The sequence below is a fragment of the Musca vetustissima genome, unplaced genomic scaffold, assembly GCF_032173495.1.
Source record: "Musca vetustissima isolate MV318-11 ecotype Yass unplaced genomic scaffold, APGP_CSIRO_Mvet_v1 utg20023, whole genome shotgun sequence".
In the NCBI taxonomy this organism is placed as follows: domain Eukaryota; kingdom Metazoa; phylum Arthropoda; class Insecta; order Diptera; family Muscidae; genus Musca; species Musca vetustissima.
In genome coordinates this window covers 100,835-120,469 of record NW_026889658.1, presented here as the reverse complement: position 1 = coordinate 120,469, position 19,635 = coordinate 100,835, and the positions used below count along the sequence as shown (strand labels likewise).

Sequence of the window (19,635 nt, the reverse complement as noted above, 5' to 3'; positions counted from 1 at the left end):
TAAACAGTTTGTGCATTACTTTGATATGGATGACAAATCCAAAAGTCTGTTGTTTTTTGTTGTTGTTCTTCTTCTTGTTTTTCTGTTTCTTAAGAAATAAATGGTGGTGTCGAAAACTTCTGTTCTGCATTATTCTACACTAAGAAGAAGGACAAAGAAATCAACGTGACACAGTATTGGTGCGTTCGTGTATGTGTGTGTTTGTATCTGTCCTACACAGAATAAGTCCTCATGTCAGTACTTGTAGCATTTCCGGTACTTATCCTTATTTAAGTGCATTTACGAAAGAAAAATTCATTCCGTTTTGTGGCATTTTAAAGGAACAGCAAGCAACAACAAAAAGGCTTTCGATTGCATTCATTGCTATTGCAAGCGGATTCCTTCAGTCGCTGGATAATGGCAGTAGTTCGTATAGTTGTTCTAGTGTCTGTCGATAATAAACGTCTTGCATTTATTTGCACTAACAGCCGACAGAAACGAAGTGCACTGAAGACTTAAACACTTAACGTCTGCTGTACCCTGATCCAGGAGGGAGGGAGGGTGTTGGCATGTTAAGACTATTTAAAGTATATAATAGCTTTGGCAACAGTTGTTAAAATGCAATACGAATTTTGTTATATTGTTCAATTAATCCTCAATAGAACTGATTTATACAGCAGTAGATTGCTGGTATACATTCAAACAGTTTGTTTTTGGATTAGAATTATCAGTTTAAGAGATTCTCCTAGATTTTTGCGTAGTATAAATTAATTATTTAAATGTACCTAATATATAAATATCAACTTTAAAAGAGAAATATTCCTACCTGTGGTTGAAATTCGTTTCAGAACTCAACTATAGTTTTATAATTGAATGACTAAGTCATGACTTTAAATTTTTGACTTTTTTTCTCAAAAAATGTATCTGGTAGTAGTAATAAACATTTCCATATTAATGAGTCAATAAACATTTCCATATTCAAGTCAAAATCAAGTTTAAAAGCATCCGCCATACAGTCCAGACTTGACATCAAACGATTATCATATTTTTCTTGCATGGCAAGATTCTATAATGATGAAAAATTGGTATCTATGGAGGATTGTGAAGTTTTTTTTTGCAAATAGAGAGCAATACTTCTATGAGAGAGGCATTATGAAGTTACCATTAAAATGGGGAAAAACGTGCAAAGTGCAAATTTGGCCCAAATTGGACATTCCGAAGAATATTAATTAAAGCCGTATAGTTCGAATAAAAATAATGGATTTCTTTTCCCCCAGTTTACGGAACCAGAACATAAGGACGAAAAATACTGGGAATAGAAGAAGGGCATGATTTGCAGAAACATTCTTCATTCGACTGAAGACATGACATCACAAAAACTTGACCTATACCTATATTCAAAGTGCATTTGTTGCCAATTTCTGAAATTCTGTAAACGATATTTTATGATCTTCCTACCCATCCAATGTAACTATGGATTTACAAATCCTTTCACACAGATCTCAAGGAAGAACAAATAAAAAAATTCCTTTAAGCTGTTTTGTAAATCCAGAGAAGAAGTGAAACAAACGTCTGCTGCAACGCTTCGACCAATAATTTGCCTCCATTCTTAACAGGAATTTGTATTTATGTAGCATTTTTAATGCAAACAAATCCAAGGATACATTTAACAGCCGGCACTGCAGCTACCAAGAACACAAGTAAACATTTGCTTGGTTGGCTTGGCGCGATAGTGTGTGTGTGTTAGTGCTGCGCGTATATCACTCTGCTGATGGGCTTCGTCGTTGTAAAATTCGAACTTGAGCTGAGATGGTTTCGTTTGGTATTGCGGGATATATCCTTGTTTGCATTTAGTTCCTTCAGCCACAATGTTTACAATTCATTTGTGTTCTCCTCATTTTTTTCTTGCATGATTCCTTTTTTCTCCTTACACTTTTGGGAAATTCTGTTTTGTTCTATCTTTTTCGTATTCCTCGTACATTCATTTTCATTTGGGATATGAAATGGGATGAAAAAGAAAAAAAAAACAAACCTGACATGGGAATTATCTTCTTGCATTTGCATACATGCATTTGTGTTTGTATGTGATTACCGAGGATGTTTTATATTCGTTGCGTACAAATCTGATAAAAATTGAACCTTTAATGTATTGGAAAAGCGAACATGACACTTTCAACTTTTACCATATTTGATATCAATGGATGTGGGTATATACATACATTTATAGATTGGACAAATTTCGTTTAGACTCTAGTACGCTCATTGCTTATGATATGAAATTCAGATTGTTCTCAAATAATAATTTTAAATTTTATTGTTTAAAAAATGTATCTTCAGTAATAATTAATTCAATCAATCTTAAATTTTATTGAATACAATTTAACACTCTATTAAACAGCATTATGTTCGTATTTTAATTTTTAAATTAAAATAATAATTTTTCAATTTATTTTTAATTGCAATTAATCGTTTTAAATTGGAATGACGTTTTTTTCATGTACCACATTTAAACACAAAATATTTGGTGTTATATCGAAATTGACCAGTGGCAATCCTTGTAAAGATTTGCGTATTTAACCGCAATAATACCACATAAATGTGCCGCACTGAATCAAGCAATGGAAATTCTAAATAATATCACTATACACCATCGTTCATGCAGAAATAATGTATCAGTATCATGGAAAACCATAAATATGAAAATGTGGTGTTTTCCATAAAATAAAAAAATTAACACATATGCATGTAACCAACCCTCACAAATATGCGTATAGGGACATATTGATTAAAATAGTTTTTCTCGCTAGAGTTTTTTTTATAAAGACGACATTTAGAATTTTCCGGCGACACCATTTTATTATTAATTCGAAAATTTGTTCCAATTTACTCAGGTATTAGAAAATTCGGAAAAATTATGGGTATGTGACCATGACTATCATGGTGCATAATGGTTCGTCTTATCGTTTTTCTTTTTTCGAATTTCACCAAAATCCACCAAAACAACACGAGAGTGTCAACGGGTAGATCTACTTGAACTCTACCAATAAGATCACATTGCTCTCAGTGAAGTGGCGGACGGCACGAGTGGGGTGGAAAAGAAACTTCATGTCATAGATCCAACAGCCTGTTGTCCATATCTTAGATTTACGTGTTCCAAAGGTTATTTTTACTAGATCATAATTACTTATCAAATCCAATTCTCGATGCTCGTAATCGATTCATAGAGCGAAGAACACGGTTCACCAGATGCTGCCGGCATCAATATTTTACTCCAAAGAGCTTTAGGCTATATAGCGATTAGTATGTCCTCTGAAGCGTCAAATTGCGCGTATCTTTGAAGACATGAGACTCCTTTCATTCAGCGGTGATTCAATCATTGCCAAGCTTTTTTTCGTTTTATATGATTAAAAAATATTTCTTTTTGTTTTACAAAAATATAAAATTAAATATTTAATTTAATTTTCTCTATAATAAAATTCATCATGAAATGCCAACAACTTGTCAACAGAATCAGAATTAAATAATCAAATCAGAATGCTTCTTCGATATGGCCCATTGTTTTTGTTCACATTTTGCACATAAAAGCGAATGAATATGTTCGGTTACAGTGACATGACATTGGTTGTTATTCTCTTAACCATACAATTGCTGTGGACAGAGATTTAACCCGGCTATTAATTGAACAATCAAACAATTGTGTACTACCATGTACTACCATGTAATGTGATCCTAGTTCCCTTTGTTGTTGGTTTTTCTTTATTTATTTTTTGTTCTGTTTTTATTTCGCGTTGTTAGTGGTGGCCATGGTTACATCTGCAGCCATTGCCCCGCTATGCCTATACCTTGTCATAATTGTCGGACGAACACAAATAAACCGCCGAAACCATGTCCCTTTTTTTGCGTTTTTTTGTGGTTTTATTTATGCGGATTTTGACAGCAGAGAATGTTTGTGTTATGCACACACACACAAAGACATTTCGAATTCCTTCTATTTGCATTTTATACTGCATCAACTATTTCAAATTGTTTTATTTGTTTACATATTTATTGTTTAATTTTTCTGCTTCTTCTTCTCCATCTCAATTTTTGCAGTTTAATACAGCGTGACACCCGGCCAACACCAATCATCAAATGTCGCATGGGCAGTGGGAAACATGCAAGGGGTGTGTCACCGGCACCCGATCATCGGACTGAGGCACGTTTACGTATCGACCCGAAGGTATTGGTCTTTGTGGAAACTACCTATTCAGGATTGGGTCGTGATATAGCGGAATTGTTGGTTTATAATCGAATAAAGTAAGTATAAATGAATATTATTACTCTGCATATACATGCAAACCAACAAATACATGTACATATGAATACACTCAATCAGTGACCACAGTCACCACTGTTTTTTTTATACCCTTCACCACACTGTGGTACAGGGTATTATGTCTTTGTGCATATGTTTGTAACAGGCAAATATGAGAATATGCATAGAATCACTTTCTGAGTCGATTTATGCATGTCCGTCTGTCCGTCCGTCTGTCCGTCCGTCCATGTATTTTTGTTAACAAAGTACAGGTCGCATTTATGATCCGATCTGGATGAAATTTGGCACAGGTCACTTAATTGGCCCAAGGACGAACCCTATTGAAATTGGAGAAAATAGGTCCACGTTTAGGCATAGCTCCCATATAAGGGTACCCCCCAATTTTCGGTATTTTGGGGTTCTTGAGCGCGTTTTTCAACCGAATACGCTGAAATTTGGTACATTGGGTTCTTATTGGGTACTAAATGTCCCCACAAAAAAATATAAGTATAGGTCCATTTTTTCGGGTAGCCCTTATATAAAGGTACCCCCAGTTTTCGGTATTTTGGGGTTCTTGGGCTCGTTTTATAACTGAATTCTCTGAAATTTTGTACATTCGGTTCTTATTGTGTACCAAATTATTCCACTAAAAATTATAAACATAGTTCCAGTTTTTCTGGTAGTCCCCATATAACGGTACTCCCAAATTTTTGGTATTTTGGGGGTTCTGATCGTATTTTTCGACCGAATTGACTTTAATTTAGTACATCGAGTTATTATTAGGTAGCAAATATCACCACTAAAAATAATAAATATAGGTCCACTTTTTCGGGTAGCCCCCATATAAGGGTACCCCCCAATTTTCGGTATTTTGGGGTTCTTGAACGCGTTTTTCAACCAAATTCTTTGTAATTTGGTTTTTTGTAGTCGTATATGGTAACAAACCTCCCTCCTAAAAATTACTAATATTCGCCTCCTTTTAGGGGTGGTCCCCTTATAACCACCTTTTTATACCCTTCACCGCACTGTGGTACAGGGTATTGTGTCGTTGTGCATATGTATGTAACAGGCAAAAATAATCGAGATAGACCCATGGTTCCTTTTGTGAATATGCATAGAATCACTTTCTGAGTCGATATATGCATGTCCGTCCGTCCGTCCATGTATTTTTGTTAACAAAGTACAGATCGCATTTATGATCCGATTTGTATGAAATTTGGTATAGTTTCGTCCGATTTCATGTAAATAGTGCACCAAACTCCCAATAGTGGTCCGACTAAAGCAATATTTTGCACAGAGTACTGATTTAGGTCCCGACTGATGTATGAGAAATTTTGTTGGAATCGGTTCAGATTTATATCTAAATATGCTATATATAGTTTCGTCCGATTTTATGTAAATGGAGCAACATACTGCCAATATTTATCCGATTGAGACAAAATTTTGCACCGCGTACTAAATTAGGTCATTGATGAATGCGAAGTTTTGTTGAAATCGGTTCAGATTTAGATATAGCTCCCATATATAGTTTCGTCCGATTTAAGGTAAATTTTGCACCAAACTCCCAATATTGGTCCGATTGAAGCAAAATTTTGCACAGAGTTCTGAATTAGGTCCCGACTGATGTATGCGAAATGTCTATATCTACAGGATATTGTAGATATTAAAATGTCTTGCATGTACCCATAGTGGTGAAGGGTATCATATAGTCGGCCCCGTCCGACTTTTGAACTTTCCTTACTGGTTTTACAATGAAAACACCCCTAGTTATTATCAAATTTTGCCAATAGCCCTGTCCCGAGTTGCTGCCGGTTTTTTTCCTTAAACTGAAAAAATAGTCGACTATCACAAAAGTCTTTATATCCGAATATATATATATATATATATGTGTTTATAAATATTTTTTGGTGCATGCATAAAAATTCTTAGTACTTTCCAAGCTCTCAATTTATCCTTATGATGGAGGCAGCAACCTATTTATACCCTTCACCACACTGTGGTACAGGGTATTATGTCTTTGTGCATATGTTTGTAACAGGCAAAAATAATCGAGATAGACCCATGGTTCCTTTTGAGAATATGCATAGAATCACTTTCTGAGTCGATTTATGCATGTCCGTCCATGTATTTTTGTTAACAAAGTACAGGTCGCATTTATGATCCGATTTGGATGAAATTTGGCACAGGTCACTTAATTGGCCCAAGGACGAACCCTATTGAAATTGGAGAAAATCGGTCCACGTTTAGGCATAGCTCCCATATAAGGGTACCCCCAATTTTTCGGTATTTTGAGGTTCTTGAGCGCGTTTTTTAACTGAATTCGCTGAAATTTGGTACTTTGAGTTCTTACTATGTAGGAAATTCTCCCTACCAAAAATTATAAGAATAGGTTCATTTTTTCGGATAGCCCCCATATAAGGGTACCCCCAATTTTCGGTATTTTGAGGTTCTTGGGGTCGTTTTATAACTGAATTCTCTGAAATTTTGTACATTGGGTTCTTATTGGGTACCAAATTACTCCACTAAAAATTATAAATATAGGTCCAGTTTTTCTGGTAGTCCCCATATAACGGTACCCCCAAAATTTTGGTATTTTGGGGGTTCTGATCTGATCGAACGTCGAGTTCTTATTAGGTAGCAAATCTCTCCACTATAAATTATAAATATTGGTAAATTTTTTCTGGTAGCCCCCATATAAGGGTACCCCTAATTTTCGGTATTTTCAGGTTCTTGAAACAAATTCTTTTTATACCCTTTACCACACTGTGGTACAGGGTATTATGTCTTTGTGCATATGTTTGTAACAGGCAAAAGGAAACGAGATAGACACATGACTCCTTTTGAGAATATGCATAGAATCACTTTTTGAGTCGATTTAAGAACGAAATTTGGCACAGCGTAACAAACTAGGTCTAGAATGATGTGTGTTAAGTTTCCTGAAAATCGATTCAGATTTAGATATAGATCTCATATATATTTTCGTCCGATTTAAGGTAAATTGTGCTCAAAAGTCTCTATATATCTCTCTATTTGCACTAAATTTGGCTCAGCGTAATGAATTAGGTCTAGAATGATGTGTGTTAAGTTTCCTGAAAATCGGTTCGGATATATTTTCGACCGATTTAATGTAAATGGTGCACCAAAGTCCCTTAATATCTTTCGATTTGCACTAAATTTGGCACAGCGTAATGAATTAGGTCTAGATGTGTGTTAAGTTTCCTGAAATCGGTTCAGATTTAGATATAGCTTCTATATCTGACCAAATGAACAATTTAGTATCGGTTGCAGAATGACGTGTTTATGGTTCCAATTTCATTTTACTGGTCCTTTAAAAATGCGACGTCTGTTAGGATTCATCTTTTGAATATACTCAAAGTTGTGAAGGGTATCATATAGTCGGGCCCTTCCGACTTTACTGCTTTCCTTACTGGTTTTTAATTTGTTATTATATTATCTATATTTAATATTTTGTCCCAAAATTATTAATGGCCTCGATGTGAGTTTTTATGTGTTCTCTAATAATAATTTGGGTTTCGTATTTGGGGCATAAAGTTATGTCATGTCATGTGGTGCGGTTTCCATTGCTACCACATTTCGTTAGTGTGTGTGTATAAGAGTTCTATTTGCCATTTCAATATTCAAATAATTAGGTTGACATTTTACATTTTAATTAGGTAAATTAGTTAAAAGCATTTATAACCCAATGAGCACGTCTGAATTGTTACGCCTCATAACTGTGTAGTTGTATTGCCCCGTCGTCCTTCTGCCTGCGAAGACCCATCATAGATGTCTGGAAAGAAAATAATATTTTTTTTTCTGCCATTTGGTTTGCTAGAGATTGTCTTGGTCTTTTTGGTTGGTGGGTGGGACTATTTCCTTACGGGAGACAATACCCATTCTCATTTGCCATTTGAATTGCCATTTCAGTGCCCTAATGTCTGTGACTATGATGTCTGGCATCGATATCCGTCCTTTTTTACTCCTTTTACGGTTTGCATCCATTATTTTCCTAGATGTTTTTGTTTTTTCTCCTTTCACACTTTGCTTCAGCGCCCTCTTCTACTGTGTATGCACCACTTGTAGTTATTGTGGGATTTGGTGTTTGCCAAGTAATACCAGGAATAATAATTGCTGGCTTTGGTATGGAAATTACAACACCATTTTCGAAGGCAATTATAAGAAATGAAAAGCTTTTTAGCACAATGTAGAACAAAAAGAGAGCCCAGATAGGTGAAGGGGAGAAATAACGCCGCAACTCCCTGTAACTTTTCTTCTTCTACCGAGCAAATTATGCTGACAGGCATTAGCATAACATATTGGTTAATTAAATTTTGCCAAGTGTAATTAGCAAAGAACATAGCAGAAGGCGTAGGTGTTTCTGTTTCGGTCTTCTTTTTGTTATGCATTATTCTGCCGTTTTTCATCTCTGCACTGAGCTTCAAGTGTGATTTTCCTTTCGCATACTTCCCTTATCGATTTTTAATTAAGTTTCGCACAGTCATTTATCATTATATTCTCATAAGTTGATTGGATGAATTGATGGCTGGCTGACTGGCAGAGAGAAGATGGTTGATTGGATGGATTTCGATCAGATCATGTTTTCAACATTATTTATTTTTTGTTGCTGTTGTTTGTATTGAGGCCAAAAGGAAATGTTGTTGACGTTGAGTTTAAACCGTCCTTAAGGACGCAAACATATGAAGCTATAAAACGTTTCTTTTCCTTGTGCAATATCATAAATTTAACTCGATTTTTTACGATTGCTGCAACTTATCATCAATTTCAAATGACAACGACAACAACGATAATTACAGCAGCAATGTTGTTAAACTGATGCCAATGATTGATTAGCAATTTACACTGGCCGGAATGAGGGAATGAACTTTAACGGTTAGTCCTGTGACAAATAAAAAACGAGAGATATGAAAAGAAAAACGGAAATATAAATTAAAAAAGTAAATAAGGATTTTTATTTGTATTTACGAGGGATATTATATATATATATATATATATATATATTTCTGGACTAATAATGAAAATGAGTATATATAGGGTTCTCCATTTCGTGGTTTCTTAACATATAAAATAAAACATTCATGATATATATGTATTAAGGCCAAAATGATTCTTTAGAGGCAATTATCGACAAATATTTGACAAATATTGGCCTGTATCTCAGCCAACCATCAGCATTGGTGATAAGTCTTTTGTTTTGCCACAAGCGCCATCGAGCAGACTATCAACCCTTAAATTGCCCAAATTTGATGAAAATATACCCAAAATTTTACACCTTCCTGCCGTGCCTCAGAGGGAAGATCTTGGCACAATTAACGCATTCCAAATAACCGACGAAAATTACCCAAGTGCTCTGAAACGTACAACACCGACACATTGACTTTTCTGGAAAATGTCACAACGAATTTCGATCTACAAATAAACAAATTAAACTGTTCCTAAGATGTTAAGAAATATTGTTGATACGATTTCTGCTCTTTACAGCTCATTGAAATCTCTTGGCTCATATGAAAAGATTTGTGACGCTTTCAAACTTGTGCTAAAAATACTTTTATAACACCATGTGAACGACTCTCCGATTTGAACCTATTATATTTACCAAGCATAGATCAAGTCCGAAGATGGCACCTATTGGTTCACTCCTTCTGGTACCTCCTACGATTGATAAAAACTTGAAATATTTTTAAATCCAATATCAGGCGAACGGAATGTCCGATTTGAACAAACTTATTAAATTTACCAAGCCTAGATTAAGTACGAATATGGGACTAATTGGTCAAATCCTTCTGGTACCTTCCCCACAAAGGGTAAACATTTTAATATGTATAAATCCACATTATTTGCACAACCTCCTGCTGGTACCTTCTCAATTTAAATATTTTATAAATTTTTAAATTTAATTTGAAGTACATTAACCGATTTGATCAGCATTAAATCCGAAACATCTTTGATAAAAGACAGATACCTTGTTTAAAGCGATTAATAAAACCTGTGGGAATTTTGAAGGCCCCTGCAAACAATTGGCTGGGGGTATATATCTGTCGGCGATACCGACTGACAATTTTTACTTGTATTAGTAGGATTTGATAATTTTTATGCGTTGTGAGACATTTAAGCGATTCCATTTTCCCGCTTATACCGTCCAATGTTGCTCAGACAGAACAGTGGTCACTTAACCATTTTTTTACGAAGAAATGGCAGAACTTTCGATATATTCGATCCATTTAAGACGAGCACCGGATTGTATGTTTTTTTCAAATTTTTTTGTTTTTGTTTTTTGTTTTTTTTTTCACCAAACGACGTGTTTTTTTATTTTGAGTTATTGACAAATTGTGCACTGCAACAACACAACACATGGTCGTACGTAAAATCGTACTAATTAATAATTTTTAATATATTTTAAAAATGTCAACATTACAATTGAATGCGACAGGCAACACTTAATGTTGACAATATAAGAGCTTCGAACCATGATGCATCATAATGAGGTCAGGCTTATTGGCAGATTGCTGTATGAGTGCAGTTCGGAAACTTCTTAGCCTAGTACAGAAAGCGTTGTATAAAGAGAAAATTTAAGTGTTTGGAATCTTCCATCGCTGTTATGAACATATGTTAAATTTTGTTTAGGTCAACTTTTTCATATAGAAACAGGCGTTCAAAAAGACGCATCCGCAATTTTTTAGAAAAGAAAAGTTAGAAATGCGTGCTGTCATTAAATATTTACATAAAAAAGGTTTATCGGGGCAAGAAATTCATACTGATATGGTGAATGTGCTCCTTCATATGCAACAGTAAAATATTATATTGAAAAATAAAAATATTTTTGAAAAATTAACTATTCTCTTTCATTGATAGACTAAAAAGTTTCCGAACTGCCCTCGTAGTTGTCCTTGCCGGGCTTGGATATGACGGCTATTTTGGTATTCTACCAGGATTGCGGAGTATAGGAGTTAAGGAGAGTGGCTAAGGCGATTTTTTTTTTAAATCTTCTGTTGCCTGTGACTGGACTAGTGGGGATTTATACAAGTTTGTTCTTATTTTTACACCAAATAATTCAAATAATTGTTTTTTGTTCACAAAAAGTTCTCTAAGTTGGCGTTTGGCGAAAATTACGTATCCACTTGAAACCACTCTCATTATCGTTTTACATTCACACCATATTCTCGTTTGTTTTTTTCTCTATTTTTTGGCTTGGCAATAATCCTTTGTCCATCTTTCTGCTTGTGGCATTTTAATTTGTTATAATCGCTTCGATAACTTTGGATGAAAATTAAAAAAGTTTTGTTTAATGAACGCCACAAATTTTATGCTCAGCAAAAGTCGAAATCCGTCCTTTAGAAACGGAATTGGGTGATGGAAGAGTTTTGAAAAAATCAGCTCAGCTCCATTGCTGTGTGAAAACACCATTTATCCAATTGTGCTACCACCGAGCTAACACCGAAAACCTGAACGAAAAAAAAATTGTTCATGCGACCCAATGGAAGCAAGCAAATGGTGATATGTACAATTAGGTCTTGTTACCAAGGGCATGTATATAGTGGTAAACATTTAATTAGGGACAAAATGGTGAAATTTCCAATATAGTACACCATTGGTTTACGTTGGTCTTGTCGGGAAGGACAGTTTCGTTGTGGGTGAATTAAATCAATTATATAATTACAGGAAGGAATCCACACTTCCATGTATATATGGGTTCTCCCCTTGGCACTGTGACCCCAACCATCACCAATCAAACATTATATATTACACTCTTATAATTGTTACGAAATTTTTCATGGTCGCCTTGTTATCTTTTATACCCGCCGACTACACTATACAAATGTTATCGGGTGTGTTTTCACTAAATTCAGATACGTTGACGTATGGGAGGTTATTATTGTGTGGTAGAAACACAAAGAAAAAAGTGTGGGTTATTTTTTGTTACGTTCCGTCCCAAAGTTATTGCTACATTGGTTGGAAAATTATAAGCTGGCGGAAAATTATGCAGCTTTTTATTTGAGTATACCTTCCAAACAAACCAAAAATACGACAAGTGGGAAGAGTGGATAAAGGAGTGGATAAATCACAGCCACTGTGAAGACGAAAGATCTAAAAATCAACGCCGAAAGCCAATTGTTTGAAACACAAACCCCGAAAGATATCACACAAATGGAGGGAGGCTAACTCAAACGTTTGTGGCATTATTAAGCTATCCTGCACATCTTTAAATTTTCCATGTCATAAATTTAAATTAAAGCAAACGACATGGGCGGCTTTATAACATCCGCGCCTTATCACAACTTCACAATATTATTTAAGTGGTTTGGTGAAATTTCACAAGTCACGTGCCATGTTTATCAATGTGTGAAATTTCGATTAACATATTGCGTATACCTACATACATATATGAGCTCATTAGGTTATTCTGACACATATACACGCACAAGCAGTTAATAACACGTGATTGTATTGTACAATCCTTAAGGATTTCATCAACCTTCTAGGTGGGTATTCGTTGTCCCCGTTATGCTTTAATTATGTTTTACATCTTTGTGTAACGTTCCCTTAATTGGTGTCGCACACAATTACATAAGTCGAATAAAATCACAGGGGGTTACAGTGGCGGGCTAATACATGGAGCAGGAGGAGGATGGGATCAGTGTGGATCTTTCTTATTAAAGAGAAATTTGTCTTCCTGTCGATGATCAATTGATTGAAGAGAATTTCGTCTTCTTATAGAAAAGCGAAGGTTTTTTAATAGATGAGAAGTTGGACTTACCATAGATGTGCAATATTTTTTTTTCTCAAAGAAGAACAATTGATTTTTTCTTAGAAGAACCATTGGTTCTCTTATCAATGAAACATCTTTGTTTTCTAATAGAGCAATGAATTGATTTTACTATATAGGGTCCAATTTTTCCCAAGTCTTCTCCCAAATTACAAATTATTACATAAGTTTTTCAGATATTTTGAAAAATATTGAACCCCCATTACCACCCACTCTATTATTACAAACTAAGGAATAATATTCTTTTGTATGCACAAAGTGACATGTTAATAATTGTCGCACAATGTCCTACATTACATCTAGGTCCATATGTGGTGACTGAATGTGTGTTCTCGACTTCTTCATTATGTTCATACACATGTATGTAAATTATGTATGCATCTCTAGCTGCTACTGCTACTGAGTATAATGCTAATTTTCACAGAAACTTTTCGGGTACATTCTTTGTTGTCAACTTTTATGACCTTGGGGTTGATTAAACAACGGAGGGAACAAATTAAGAAATTTGCCAAAACTAGAACAAATTTGTTCTCCTTTCGAATATAGTTAAAATTTGTCTGGTAGCAGAAAGGATATTTGTGTTGAATATATTTGTTTTTTAATATTTATATAAAAAATAAAAAAATCATAATTTTGTGTACGGATACAATTTAAGGTTTTACAATTTAGGTTCTGTCATTTAAAAGCTGTAAGGGATGTACTCTGGATTTTTTAGAAAAAAAAACGATATTTTAATAACCTTTACATGTATTTGGATTTTCTCTCTCAGCAACACAGAACAATCAACTGACTCGTGACAGAATATTATGTAAATAAACATATACATATATACATACATCGGACATCAAAATACAAAAATTAAAAATGAAATAAAAACAACATACATAATATAAAATAACACCTGTTATTCTGACATTTAACATAATAACTATAATATTCTTTATTAGGGAAATAAAAAATGTTTTCGATATAAAAATCAATGTAAAACAAATTGTGAATACATTTTCTAAGTAAAACATTTTCTTCAATACCAAAATATTTTGTAAATGCCGTAGCATCAAACGATAGTTAGAGACCGTTGTCAGAAATAAGCATGTTTTAAAGAATTTAAAAATTTTTAGCATATGTTACCAAACCCATGTTTCGATGTGTGGTAAGGAAATTAAATGTTTTTTTGGTTCATGAGACACCATGATTCGGTATTAAGTATGGCCTCTAGCGGATATTGTTATTTCTGATATTAATTTCATATGTTTGTTTTGCTGTTCCAATAACAAAAGAAAATTAACAAGTTCGTGGGCGTGAAGGCTATAGCATTCGTATTCATTCTATTGCAAATTGATGACGTAAATGCTGTAGCATTCAAATTTTAAAGTTCCTTTTTATTAAATTACGAGCGCAGTTCGGAAACTTCTTAGCCTAGCACAAAAAGAGCGGTATAAACAGAAAAAAGTTAAGTGTTTTGGAAACTTCCATCTCTGTTATGAACACATGTTAAATTATGTTTCGATCTGGAAACTCTAAATTTCTAAATCTTAACCGATTTCAACAACATTTCACACCCGTCGATCTGCACATAATTCTGTATTCTGTGGAAAATTTTGTCACAATCGGTCAGACATTGTGACTTGGTTGAACTATTTTGGAATCGCACAAAAATGGGAGCTAATGCCGAGTTCCTTTATATGTGGGCTATCCTCAAAAGTGGACCGATATCGATAATTTTTGGTATGGATTTGTTCAACCCAGTGCGAAGCCAAATAACACCCAATTCGGGTAAAACCCGTGCCCAAACTCCAGAAAATGTCGACAATGGAGAGTACTGAAATAAATTGGCCAATAGACCCCACCTTCGGATTTAATGTAGGTGTGTAAATTCTTTTAAAGCTGCAGTGCCCAAAATAGGTCCCATGGGCTGTCGATGTGTGTCAAAACTCTCATACAGACAATGATAAAAATGAAACATTTGAAAATAAAAACCAGTGAGCGGAGCAGTATAGTCGGACGGGGCCGACCATATGATACCCTACACAACTACCACGGAACTCTAACTTTCTGCAGATCTATATTTATTTGCACCCTCTTAACCGATTAGAGGTCAATAGCTCCTATTTCTTGCCATGACATCTTTTTCGAATTATGTTTTATATCATAATATCAAATTATTTTTTCATTTTACACAGAAAGGTCTTGGTTGACTTGACCCGCTGAATAGTGACAGATCATTACAAAAGCCCATCAAATTAGATGGCCAGATTCATTCTCCAGTGTAACATTCTGCTTATAATTGTGGCATATAGATCGACATTATCATTACCGCAAATTATAGGCGTTGTCCTTGACCATAACCGAAACCTCATGAGAAATTTAAAAGCGATCAGCGCTACATTTCCGCCTTCTAGTGTGATTACTAATACTAGTGGGTTACTAAATAATATCTCAGTACGTAAGTACCTGTAAATATTTAAATGTAACTCCCACATCCGAGGACATACGACAATATAATAGGTATCCATTTAAAGGTCAACCACTCCTCTTGGATATACTATTAACTACTCGAGTCTACGTTCTTCAGGGGTAAATATATATGCCATAGAATACAAATTTTGTCATATTTCACACAAAAGTCAGGGCCCATTTGACCCGCTAAATATTGACCGATCTTTATGAAAACATGCATGGTTATTCTCTGGCCCGATCCCCTTCTCCATACAAAAATTCGCGGTGTTTGGCCCATAATTGCGGCCTCTGAAGCGACCAGAAAAACCGACAAAAATAAAGTTTTTGGTCCATTTCATACTCTAAATATTAACCGATCTTTTCCAAAAACAATAGGGGTCTTCATTGACCAGAACCCATCCTACATGCACAATTTCGTGAAGATTGGCCCATAACTGTGGCCTGTATCGTGTTTACAAATTATAATGGACAGACGGACGGACGGACACACATGTCTAGATCGACTCAGCTAGTCGAGATATGACGATCGGTATACTTGAAGGTGGGTCTAGGATCAATATTTCGCGGCGTTACAAACTTTTGGGGCTGCACAAAGCTATTATACCCTGACAACCTAGTTGTGTAGGGTATAAATATTTTCAAAATTGTCATTCATTCCTTCATTCATTCGAAAAAATTAGGACATTTCTCGCAAAAATTAGTTCAGAAAAAGTCGAAATGTGTTACAAATACAATAGGGATTGGCAAAACAGAAGCAAATCTATCTTTATATAGAAAAAATATATCATTAACAAGCATATTTGCATTGAATACAAAATGTTTTTCTGCCTTAAAATTTTAAATACAAGTTTTTACAATTTTTCTCACATTTTAATAAGTCAAAAACATAAATTTGAAAATTGTGTATTTGAAACAAATACAATAACAAATATTTTAATGTGTTAGTGTGGACAATATTCTGCCCTCGTGTTCTTGGAAAATCGTTTTATTGGAAAAATCTTTTCTGAGTTTCTGAATACATTTATCAAGAACATACAACATGCACATGCAGTACAGTAATCAACAATCCATGGCTTAAACTTTGTCATTTGCAATTGTTAACTACCATTTACATTGAAAATAAAAAAAAAACTTAAATTGATTCCAAGAAACAGATTTACAGAAGTACTCATTTTCGATATATGTTTTTTTTGGAAAATTGACATTTCAATAACCCTTTGGCATGTTGGCAGAGAGTTGAAACATTGTGACAAAATGAAAATGACTATTAAAAATTCAACAACATTTTGATGTTTGCACAAAAACAGGTGTTCGTAGTTGTAGTTTTAAAGTTTTATCAGGAAAAATAAAAAAATTATGGTTTATTTTTGCCGCACAAGCAAAAAAACTACAACAAAAAAGCACATCAACATAGGTAGTGACTTTACGCAAAAAGTCAGCAAAGCAAAGGTATGTTTGATACTGATGTGCATGCTCATACATGTTTGTGTTCCTGTCAATCTGTGTATCTGTTTTTTCATTTTTCTTTCTTTGTGTCATTATGTCTGTTGATGGGTGTGTTGCTCTTTAGTTCCGCTTTTAATATTTCGACTAGGAAATAAAATAACACTAAAATTGTTGTCAGCTCGTCGTCGTGACTTGACTTTGTCCCAGATGTTCCAGTGCCAGTCCGCCTGCCTGCCAGCCAGCCTCTGGCATTGCCACGACAATGTTTTATGGCTACAAAGACATTTAAATTATGAATTCGTTACCATTTGTCAACAACAAATGTTGTCTGCTGCCACTGTTCTTGTTGTTGTTGTTTTTATTGCTACTACTAGTAACTCTGGCGAATGACAAATTTACATAAATTTGTTTTGTTCGGCTTTTGATGATGGTTTGTTTAACATTTTTATTCTTTTAGCTTTTTGGCAGGAGTAAAAATTGTGTTGTTTCAATTTGGTTACAATGCGATTTTAATTTTGTTCAAGTACGGCTTCAGTTTTTGGGGTTCTTCCTCCCTCCCTCCTCTCATTTTATTAGCATTAATAATTCGACTGTTGTAATTTGTAAAAACATTTGTAAGGATGCAGTCGTAACGGAAATGTAAACTCTCTAGCATCCTGTTTATATTTGTGGGAATTTTTGAGAGAGAGAAACAAAGAAAAATGTCACAAAATATGCGGAATAGATAAGGTAGTGCCTGTAGTTGTGGTTGTTCTCTTAAATAAATATATAAAAAATAAAATAGTCAACAGAATTTTAGTAGCAATTTACTTTTTATAGGGGCTTCTGAGATGCGTAGAGACAGAAACGTCGAAAGTTTATACAAAACCATTGACAAACGATTTATTTCCATTAGTGAATGTCGAAGTTACAAATACAGTTCTATATTAATTAAAGAATAAAGTGATTGACTGACTTACTGATTGATTTAACGATTCATCAACGTCCAGATGAAACGGCTGAAACTAGAATCTCGAAATTTCGGGTGAATGTCACGCTTAGCCGAAGTTGTCAGATAAAGCTGGAGTTTTTGAAAATTCGTATTAAAACGGTACGAATTGGCAAAGCTAGAACTCTTAAATTTGCACTGAGGGTCAGTGATGGAGTGTAGTATAGATGTACCAAATAGTATTTGGAAATTCAATGTAAAAGAATCCGAAAAGTACTAAAGTGTAGCATGTGAACGGATAGAGTTAAAAACTTGAAATTTGGATTGCGAATCAAGGTTGAGATGTAAGGTCGATATAAGGAGGTAGTATTGAAAGCGTGTTCTCATGTATACAAAAAGTACTAAACTGTACAAAATTTGGTACAATTTGAATTGGGAGAAACAGATGGTACTGTATTTGGTACAGTTTGAATTTGGAGAAACGGATGGTACTATATTTGGTACAATTTGGATTTGGATGAACCGATACAACTGGAACACAAAAATGGGAAATAAGATCACTCTTGGGTTGGAGGATTGGGGTATGTAGAAAATTTTAGATTTTCGTAATAATGTGTACTTAATGTTACCAAATTTGGATTTGGGTGAATGGATAGGGTTGGAAAAAAGTTTTCTATTGAATTGTGTGATATCGGTAGTTATGCAAGTTTGTACTTATGTGTACTAAATTGGGATTTAGGTGATCCGATAGAGGTGGAAACTTCAAATTGGAAATTAATATTACTATTGTTGTGTAGGATTGGGGTATGGATATAGTTTTGAAAATGTGTACTTATGGGTACTAATTGGTATCAAATTGGATACAATTTGGATTTATGATTACCGATAGGGCTAGAATCCTGAAATTAGGATTGGATTATGCAGGAAGTTTTGGAAATTCCTTCTTATATGTACTAAATTTGGTACAATTTAGAGAGGTAGTTATTGAAATTTATATTAGTGTGTACTAAATGGTACTAAATTTGATACTAGTTAGATCAACCCATACAGCAAGAATCCTTATATGTGGAATTAAGATTACTGATGGAGCGTAGGATCGGGATATGAAGAGAGTTTGGAAATTCGTACATATGCGTACTAATTGGTACAATTTGGAGTTGGATGAATGGATTGGCTTAGAACCCTGAAATTGGGAAATAATATTTTTGTGTTGTAAATGGCACTAAATTTGGTAAAATTAAGACTTCGGAGAACCTATGGAGCTTAAATCATGAAATTTAGAAATAGTTTTGAAAATAAGTACAACAAGAGTACAAGGTAATAAATAATACCATATTTTCTGTTGCGCTCAGAATTGGTTTGTAGTGTTGAGGTATGGAACTTGTTTTGGAAATACGTAATATAAGAGAACAAATGTACTAAATGGTACTCAAATCAAATCAAACTTCAAAAAATTTTATTGAATGAATTTATTTATTGGGAACTTCTAAATTTCGCGGATTTAGTTCTTGTGATTTATATGCCGCTGCCAAGTCCGGCCTATATGGCGGATGCATTAAAACTTCCCACAACATCTTGCCTTTTGGCCAATTCTGGTCAATTGCTATCTCCAAACGGCCCAGTTGTTGACGATAGAGATCAGAATTTGTGAGGTTCTTCACCGCTCTTTGACCATGATCGTTTTCGCACAGGGTTATCGTATGTGATCCATTTCTTATATCCAGTCACCATCCGTTTAAGAAATGG

General features: G+C 34.5%; 1 protein-coding gene across 1 annotated transcript in view; it reads left to right on the top strand.

The window, feature by feature from the left end:
* Nucleotides 1-4,071: 4,071 nt before the first annotated feature.
* Nucleotides 4,072-19,635, top strand: part of LOC133337322 (bifunctional heparan sulfate N-deacetylase/N-sulfotransferase) — a gene marked incomplete at its 5' end in the record, with an annotated part of 48,816 nt that continues 33,252 nt past the window's right edge. The window contains one exon of the mRNA XM_061545556.1: nt 4,072-4,275. Within this exon, the coding sequence (XP_061401540.1) occupies nt 4,072-4,275 (204 nt within the window). The remainder of the gene's footprint in view (nt 4,276-19,635) is intronic.